At 41.5% G+C, this 9488-nt stretch overlaps 1 protein-coding gene across 1 annotated transcript; it reads right to left on the reverse strand.

Annotated features, from left to right (window-relative positions):
* Positions 1-3441: 3441 nt before the first annotated feature.
* ttr (transthyretin (prealbumin, amyloidosis type I)) lies at positions 3442-7101 on the reverse strand. The gene is made up of 4 exons (XM_061031294.1): positions 6944-7101; positions 5246-5385; positions 5004-5139; positions 3442-3824 (listed from the first exon to the last, which is right to left on the reverse strand). Exons 1-4 carry the CDS (start codon positions 7010-7012, stop codon positions 3720-3722), a joined length of 450 nt encoding a protein of 149 aa, XP_060887277.1. The 5' UTR covers positions 7013-7101; the 3' UTR covers positions 3442-3719.
* Positions 7102-9488: the final 2387 nt, after the last annotated feature.

The raw sequence follows: 9488 nt of genomic DNA on the forward strand, positions 1-9488 counted from the left end.
CTTTAAATTGAGTAGAAAACGAAACGTCCCTTTGTCTTCATAGGAGTAAACACAAGCACATAGTGTCCTTGAACGCCTCTTCAAGCTCAAACTGCGGAAGATGTGAGACAAATCCACCAAAACAGCCTGCATGGTCTCGACTACAAGACAACATAACGAATTCCGGATCCACTACTATCTAAATCCTGAAGACCGGAGCCGGTGCAGGGAGGCTTTTGTGAACCGCTCTGCAGGCAGCGTCCCTCTGATGAGCACTCATAGAGCAGCATGGTGTTGTAACGTGTTTCAGTATATGACACGTTCATCACTGTGCTGTTTCCTTTATTCTTATCCTTTATTACTTAGATCAGTGCTTCTCAACTGATGGAGCCTCGGGACCCATCAACATCATGACCCAAAGTTTCTGAAAACCTTCAGAAATGTTCAACTCCTCAGATTTATTAAACGAAAAAATGGTTTAGTTCAGACCTCAGATGCAAGGAAATGTAACGGAACAAAATGAGTTTTTTATTCTTTTGAAAGTTGCGTCTTAGACTTTTTGCAACATTCATTTATTTCCAGGCACACATTGGCGACCCACTTTAAAATGGCTACACGACCCACTTTTGGGTCCTGACCCACCAGTTGAGAACCACTGACTTAGATTATCATGTGTAGCAACACGCTGGTCATTATTTGTCGCGGGCAAAGAGGCACGCCTGACGTGAGAAAACGTTGTAGGTGACGATTCAAAGTGTCAAGCGGACTTTAAAATCAACATCAACCTGCCTTTTGTTCACGGAGAGATCTTCAGTATTGGTGTAGATGACGGGTAGAAAACAATGTGTACCTAAAAAGAAAAAATCCAAAGAGATGTTTAAGGTCATTAAGAAATCAGGAGTGCTTATGTCGTATTATCTGACCACAAGAGAGCACTTGAAGTTTGTATATGAAGTGCAAAATGTCCTGCTTAGTACATGTCTGTTTATCCACCAGCCACATTCAACGGATCGATCAGACACATTACACTCAAAATAAATCCTGTGCACTGGGGACGCTGGGTATATAGAACTTAAAAAGTAACTTTGAATTCATCAAATTCAACTATTCATAGCACCCCAACATATTAGTCAAGCTGCCCCTCAGCATCGGGAGAAAAAGAATCCGTTCAAAGCTCCAGAACAACGAGCTGTGATAGTCATTTTAAATCAGATTTTGTTTATAAAAAGGTTGCCTTTACACATTTGTCCAGCAGAGGGTGCTCGCGAGTTACATTGTCAACTCTTCAAATAAGAGATTATTTAAGCCATCCAAAGATATGATTAATTTCCCCTTGATTAGAAAAAAACAGTTTATGTTCAATAACCTTTAGTCAACATATCAAGTCTTTATTACATCCTAATGTCAAAACTGAGTTCTGTATGTCCAGCCCTCGATCTGAACTAAGTGAATATTGTTCATAAAATGTGAACATCTTCCGCTGATGAAGATTTGTGAGATGCGACTAAAAGACCCAGAAAATGTCCCTGCTTCTTTTCAAACTGCTGTTTTTCCTCGCCCCCCTCCCCCGGCGTATGTTCTGTTTTATCAGATGATTGATGGATATCAGTGATGGCCTGTGAGATTTAATGTGTCTGTCCAGCTCCGGTGTTACTAAAGAAAAAGGCTGAAAAATATCTGTGGAAGTGTTTGGTTGGTGTTGTCTGGTGGGTGAAGGAAAACAGAGGCGTTCTGTAAACAATGTTATAAAAGCCTCATAAAAAACTAAAACAATCAGGACGGATGGCCTGCTGGTTATGTCACACGCCCCATGTACGGAGGCTGTAGTCCTCCAGGGGTTCAAATCTGACCTCTGCCCTTTGCTGCATGTCATCCCCCACTCTCTCCTCATAACATTTCCTGCCTCTCTTCAGCTGTCCTCTCTCATCTAAAAAAGGAAAAACTGGCCTAAAAATAACTTAAAAGAACAATATGATAAAACAACGACTGACAGAAGGTAGACATCTCTTCTTTGTAGCTGAGCTCGGGATGTGCATTCATTCATTTTAATATCCGTTCAGGCTGAAGAATAAAGCAGAGTCACTCACTGAGCCAACCCTGTGAACACGTTAATGTAGCACCCTCTCTCTCTCTCTCTCTGCACATGTTCAGTTCTGTCCTGTCCTGCCTCTCGCTGGCTCAGAAGCATGTGCTAGAGGCCTTCCCCGCCCTCCTGACATCACTGAATTAAGCAGGGACAGTCTTTGTTAAGAGACAGAATCAAAACAGTTTGAGTGTGGTGTTAAACGGTTAATTTGTAAACTTGTTTTTTTTTTGTTCTCCTTTTCTTTGTCAATAAAGGACAAATAAACACTTCATTGCCATATCCTGGAAAACAGACCTGGAGTGTGACTCGTTCTTTTCTATTTTCAATGAATGCCTATCTGACATAACATCTGATAACACTGAAGTCTTTCTGCTCAGGTTGGAAACAGACATGAACAAGTTAGACCAAAAAAAGTTGCCCGAGGCGGTGGGCGCCCACTCACTGGAGAACAACACGAGGAATACAACAGCCTAAAAACCTAATATTATTTTAAATAGTCATTTATTGAAAGAAAGGCGGGAAGCGGAATGATTTTCAAGACCCAATGATTTCGTGATAGATTTAAGCGCTGAGCAGACATACTAACTCTAATAGACATTCAGGTGAAAACTTACAGATTTTAAGTCTTTTTACACTTTAATTTCATTTTCCTTTAACTTAAGGAACTGGTTTTATTTGTGCCTGAACAATTTATTTTTTACAAGAAACTGTAAAGTATACACTTTAAAATGATTTTAGTATTTTTGGAAGGCAACTCGCGACCCTCTTCTTGGTGTCTCACGACCCCCCGAGGGGTCCAGACCCCCATTGTGAGACCCACTGAGTTAGATAGTACTGATGATAGAGAATTCAATGTATTTACTTTTTGACAACACAAATACTTGGGACGCTGGTAGCCTAGTGGTTAGTTTGCACATTTCATGTACAGAGGTGATGACAGTCCTCAAGCGGGCAACCAGGGTTCAAATCCAACCTCTGGCTGCACGTCTTTCCCCCCTCTCTCTCTCTCTCTCTCTCTCTCCCTACCTGATTTCCGATGCTATCCACTGTCCTGTCTCTCTAATAAAGGCATAAAAACAAACAAAATAAATCTTTAAAAAAAAACAAAGACACAAAAACTGCAGGCTATGACAGAGAAATCTACAAAGCTGAAGATGACAAAACGACACAGAAACACACAATCCCTGGCTGAGAGGCACAGCAGTCCCAACTACAAAATCCTCCTCCTAAATCCAGCACTGGTCAAGTCTGGTTCATTGTCATGTGAGTAATAAAAGCTAGTTTTGTTAATGTTTTCTATGAATGCAGCTCTAACTGTAGATGTCAAATTTATTTAGCAAAAAAAGTTAATCAATAAAATAATTTACAATTTCATATTTTGTGTCAAATGATCTTAAGTAGCCGTGTAATAAGCAGGATAATGAATAGGGAGCGGGTTGTTATCGTGGGAGAAACCACTTCATGGTGAGGCAAGACCCCTACGCTCTGCATCTGGGTCCTGCTCACCCGGTCAGGCTTCCATTATGCGATAGCAAGTCGCTCCCTTACATAAAGCACATTTGTAGACAAGAAGAGAAAAAACAACACAAGGTATCCGACTCCCTGGACAAATACTCCCACCAATCAGTCACTGTTCACAGTTGGAAGTGTATCACTAGTGTATGTTGGTGACCACTGCTGTGGTGGTGTAGGAGAATGGACTGAGCAGCAAGGCCAGGGTATAGTGACGATGACCCTCAGCGTGGGCCTCAAACACAACCTGCACACACACAAACACACAAACATAACAGTTAAAGATTGGCTTATTATACATAAACCCGTTTTTTTTCTACCTTCAACTTTCATTGACAAACGCAGGCTTTAGCAGCTATAATGCATGCAACACCTGACAGTGCAACAAGAATGATTGTTGTGAAAAGGTGCCGCCTTAGGGGGGTTTCCTACTGTCATTGGAAACTTTCTACATTGTGAGCCACTGCTGTGGTTTAAACTCTGTCAGACCTGGGGAGGGTATTAAAGGACAAACTCGTCGTTAATGACCTATTAGCTGTAGACGCCCAATAATGACTAATAAGCAGCCAGTATGCAACTAATTTTCACGCTAATAAGCGTATAGTTACTGGTGAATATTGTGACCTTAAGTTAAAGGGTTACCAAAATGGAAACAAGTTAGTCAACATTGGCAGCAGATGACATTTGGCCACATTGTGCTGAACAGTGTTGCCTCACTAGGACAAAAATCAGCAGTCAAACAGTAGGACATGCTTATGTAAAACCAATTTCCTGACATCAGTACTTTCTGAATGTACCTCTGTCAGTCCTCAAGATAAGATCAAATAACAGAAGATAAGCCTCCCACACAGGTTAAACAATGTGTGATAGTGTTCCTGTACTCTGTCAGAACCGTTGCCCTCTTTCAGTTTGTCTTTCTCTTGGCTTGTCTGCTGGTCTTTGTTTTTTTTTTCTTTCTGGTTTGTCCCTATAAGCCTGTCCTAAACCTTCTATTTTAACCTACTTGGCCAGTCTCTGTTGGTCTTTCTCATTAGGGGAGGGGGGGGGGGGGGGTCCTGTCACTGTATATTATCATCTGTAGCCCCTCTATTTTTGTTGGATTATCTGTCACCTTTACCTCTTTTTTTGGCTTGTCTCTGCTCTGATCTCTGTTGCTGATTCTCCATTGGACTCTGTTTGTGTTGGCCTGTTTCTCTTGGCCTCTGTTGGACCTTCTCTTTAAGCCTGACTATTTTGGCCAGTCTTGGTTTTTCCACATACAGCATTTCCCTTTCCCTTTCCCTTTCCTCCCTGTGGTTGATACTGACATTCCTGCAACAGCCAAAGGTGTAGTCATATTGGAAATGACTGGTTCCAATTAAATCAAGTCCCTACACAGATTCTTTGTATTTTTTTTTTTTTCATATTAATGCTAGTTAATACTCACTTCAGCTACTTCATGGAATGGCACACTCCCCTCATTCTTCCAGTAAGTCTTGGTATCAAACTCAACACGATAAACTCCTGCTGGGAACTGCTGCTCTGTGATCAGATTGTGGATCTCCCCAGCGGCATCCGTCAATCTGTGGGAAGGAACAGTGAAATATGTCTGCATGTTTTGTACAAATACAAAGAATACATATGCTCTATAGAGTAAGAAGATATACTCAACCTTACTGCACAACATACCCGTTAGCAATATGGGCCCATCCACCATCAGCAGTCTTCTGAGACACCTTTAGTGCCACTGATCCAGCTGGAGACCCTTTCACTGCATCCAGGATTTTAACTGTCAGAGGGCATTTCATGTCTGAGCCGCCATGTCTCTCCTGCGGCACAGAAACAAGCAAGGACTTGCGGTCATCCCCTATGGCTCATTAATAATAATAGTGCATTCAATTTATGTTGTGCCCAAGGACGCTTTACATGGTGGAGGAACCAAACAAAACTGAGACAGATAGCCAAAGGATGGGAGACCGATGGAGAGGCAGAGTTGAGGGAGGTTGTAGGCCGTGGAAAACAGGTTGGTGCTTGGGAAGTTTTTTGAATGAATCCAAAGATGGGGCATTGCGGATATCTGAGGGGAGGATGTTTCAGTGGGGGAGGGCTGTGACACTGAAGACCCTGTCTCCAAAGGTGCGGAGTCTGGACAGTATGCTAGTGACCAAGGACTGGAGGTTTCAGGACATGGTGTGTAGGTTTACTGTAGGAGGTCAGAGAGGTACTGAGGGGCTAGGACATGGACGTATATATGTGCTGCCAGGGCTTGATGCAGGTGAAGACTCTGGCAGCAGAGTTTTGGATGTTTTGGAGCCTGTCTAAGGCTTTTGGTCACACTTACAGGATCCATCTCCACACATATGACCAACAGTGAAGCATAGAGCTTACAAATGTTTCCCCTACATGTTTTCTTATATGTTCTCGTAGTAATACTAAATAGGATCTCTGGTGAGATTGGGAGAGTGTTACAAGACCATGAAGCAGTTTACAAGATATTTGGATAACATTATGGTCCCTCTCTTCCAAAAAGAGGATCTTATTGGTTTATTAAAACTCACAATTTCAACCTTCCAGTTGTGCCTTTTATTCAGTTTCATGTATTTATCATTGTGTTCTCAGATCAGTGAGTTCATTGAGCATATGTGCCGCAGCTTTACTACAGAGCTGTTATCTCTTGTGTTTAAAGCACAGTGGAAGTTTGGCAGAGCAGTAGGTACATTAGGAGAGTGCACTTAACAGGTAAGGTCACTGAACTAATTTCTGCTCCACATATTGATTTCTTCTACTGAACTGTGCGTGTTTTCACGAGAGTTTCCCCCTTTTTTCAGTTTAGTCAGTATGCATTAGTTAATATTGTTAAAAGTACGTAGCTGTTGTTTTCTGTAGCAATCCCCAAAGTGTTTTCAGGTGTATCATGTTTACCTGAACATTCAGCTACAGGAAAGCATCTTTGGGGAAACAAATGTCCAGAGTGGCTACACAAAATACCAGTAGGGGGAAATTACACATCAAAACTTAAAGTGTGTCATAATGACCTGAGTTGACTTTGTGCAATGATTGTCAGACCCAGGCTAATATTCCTCCAGGGACTCGAAGAGTATGCAATGTTGATTTTATGATGACCATCTAACAAGAGGCGCAAGATCAATCATGAAGAAATATTGTGTCCTAAAAGATGAGATGAGAAATCTAATTAAATGGAGCTCATCCATCATTTCACATAAAGTATACAGGCATAAACTCCAGGACATGGTCATTGAAAGATCTACATGAGCAATTGTCAATTGTTTTTTTTAAAAGGTAAAGTTTAGTAACAATTCTCCATATTAGCAGCTACAGACTGAGCGTCACATCTGTCTAAAAGTATTGTTAGTCAAAGACACTGACCGTAGGGACGGAGTTGCAGAGCAGCACAGAAGAAGCTAGAAGAAGCAGAAAGTGCAGTAGTTGATGCATGGTCCCCTGATGGATAGAAAGACTGACAGATGTCACTGGTGTTGTCACACATGATCGCTACAGCTCCAGGCCTCTTATAAAGGCTGCTGTCCTTCCCTCTGCTGCTCCTCAGCCAGCACGCTGCCAGCTCATGAACCACGTCAATACCTGGGCAATGAATAACTCAGGCTATTTCAGGTCTGGGGCAACAGCTTTACAAGAACTAAAATTTGTTTAATCAAATGGCATTAATGTGTTTAAGAAAAGCATAAAAAACAATGTTATTGAAATTAGAACATGCAAGAAGTTACAAGTGTTAATCTTTGGTGAAACTACTGAAAGATATCTGGATTCTGATGGTAAGACTGAACTAGACACTTATTTAAATCAGGTTGTCACATGATAAAACTAAAAATCCAGGTTGATTTTTCATTTAGATTTTTTGTTTTTGCATGATTTTGTTTGGTGTATCCTTTGTAAGGCAGGGTTTGTAATTTTGTACAGATACACTTTTTAAGATTTTGGTTGAAATTGTCTTTAGGTCCTGACAGAAATTAATAACTCGTGCTCTGAAGAAGGAACGAAAAAATTCTGCTATCTGTAGCAGTTGTAAGCCTGTAAAAACTTCCACCAATGTCTGCCACGAGGTACCAATCTGATGAACCAATCACGACTGTCTCCCTGCTCGTTCTCTACCCCTTACGTGCACTAGCCCACACTCAAAGCACGTCACCGATGACAGAGTTTATACTGTGAGTTTGTCGTTCTACACAATGCAAGCCATGAGCTGAGGTCCGCTTCTGGAGCAACGACACTCATGTATGCAAGTGAGGGGCGTGGCTTTTGAGGGAGCACAGAGGGGAGGGGTTGTGTGTAGGCGGAGCACTGAGGGAATGCTACTTTCAAAATCGAGCTAGTTTTTTTAAAATTACAAACCCGGCCTTTAAGTGAAGCACTTCAAGTAACTTTTTAGTACTGCTGTGTGATGGTAAGGCTGCACAGTGGTGCAGTGGTTAGCGCTGTTGCCTCACAGCGAGAAGGTTCCTGGTTCAAACCCCGTCGGACAGGAGCCTTTCTGTGTGGAGTTTACATGTTCTCCCCCTGCCTGTGTGGTTCTCTTCGGGTACTCCAGCTTCCTCCCACAGTCCAAAGACATGCCCGTTAGGTTAGTTGGTGACTCTTAATTGCTCGTAGGTGTGAATGTGAGTGTGGCTGGTTGTCTCTCTCTATATGGGAAAAGGAAAAGCGGCCTAGATAAAGGACGGATGTATGCTGTTGGTAGGTTTAGAATTGGGACAACTTCACCTTGTCACAATACGTACTACAATCAGTTCACCAGAAGATGGTGTAGCAATCTTAGAAACTCTACACACTGACCCCAATATTATGATCTTTACACATCTCCCATGTGTTTAAAGAAGGAAGAATATGTAGATTCAGTTTGTTTACAAAAGAGTTTGTTCAGGCTCCACATATCCCATAACGCACTGCGACTTCACAGGTAAATGTTTAGAATGTACATACCAGATAAACCAGATTAAATATTCTGTAGTGTGTTTTCTTTACATGCAGCTCTTGAAGGGTAAATTAAATTACAGTCTGACTGCTGTCGTGTACGTCTGTAGACCAGACCTCAGAGGAAGACAATCTGCCTTGAAATATAAAAACATTGAACATTTAAATCTTACGGCTGCCAGTGCATATTTACCCTCACATGACAGAAGTAGCTGTATGCTGTATGCTGGAGATGGTTTTGAGATAGTTGAATGCACATCTGGTGATTGTTATGATGTGTGACTGAAATGATTGGGTGGAGTCCAGAATGACACCCAGGTGGGGAATGCCGTGTGCCTTGTGTGTTTTGAACCTGCAGCACCCAACCTTGGCATTGAGGATATGCATTGCCGAAATAATAAACAAATAGAATGCCCTATTAATTAAAATCTGTGTAAAGGCTTCCAAACAATGTTACATGTTTCAATTATGCAAAGCTAGCTAGCTAGCTCCCTGGTTAATAGCAAAGTGGGTGTCATGCAAGAGAACTCCCCCTTACTTATCTCTTTATGTAAATTACATTTCAAGAAAATAATTACTTCACAAGATGTTTATACTACAATGTTAACTTTAGCAATCTCCTGGCATTTCTACATATACATTTTAAAGGTCACATATTCTCCTCCTTTTCAACCAGTCTAATTAGGTCTCAGAGCTCCCCAAAACAAGTCTGTGAAGTTTCTTGTTTCAATTAACTAACCAATGACTCATCATGCTGATATGGTGTGATCATCTTAAAGCTGGATGCATTTACAAATTAAAATGGCATTTTAGCTCAATATACAACATCCAACCATGGTGGATTTGTATTTACCTCTTTTCGCTCTCAGTCATAAATGGTGCTGAACAACAGGTTCGACAGGTGTCATCCTCACACTGCTGTAGCAGCACACAGATCAGATGTGAACATGGAAGCTGTGAACAGGTGGAAATTATTTTGTTA

Source organism: Labrus mixtus, chromosome 3 (assembly GCF_963584025.1).
Source record: "Labrus mixtus chromosome 3, fLabMix1.1, whole genome shotgun sequence".
Lineage (NCBI taxonomy): Eukaryota > Metazoa > Chordata > Actinopteri > Labriformes > Labridae > Labrus > Labrus mixtus.

Bases quoted from the DNA above. Each gene is read 5' to 3' on its own strand.
- ttr (XM_061031294.1), bottom strand. From the start codon at position 7,012: ATGCATCAACTACTGCACTTTCTGCTTCTTCTAGCTTCTTCTGTGCTG. The intron at 5,386-6,943 runs GTCAGTGTCTTT...TCTGTGCCGCAG, and splicing joins TCTGCAACTCCGTCCCTACG to GAGAGACATGGCGGCTCAGA. The intron at 5,140-5,245 runs GTATGTTGTGCA...TCCTTCCCACAG, and splicing joins TGGGCCCATATTGCTAACGG to ATTGACGGATGCCGCTGGGG.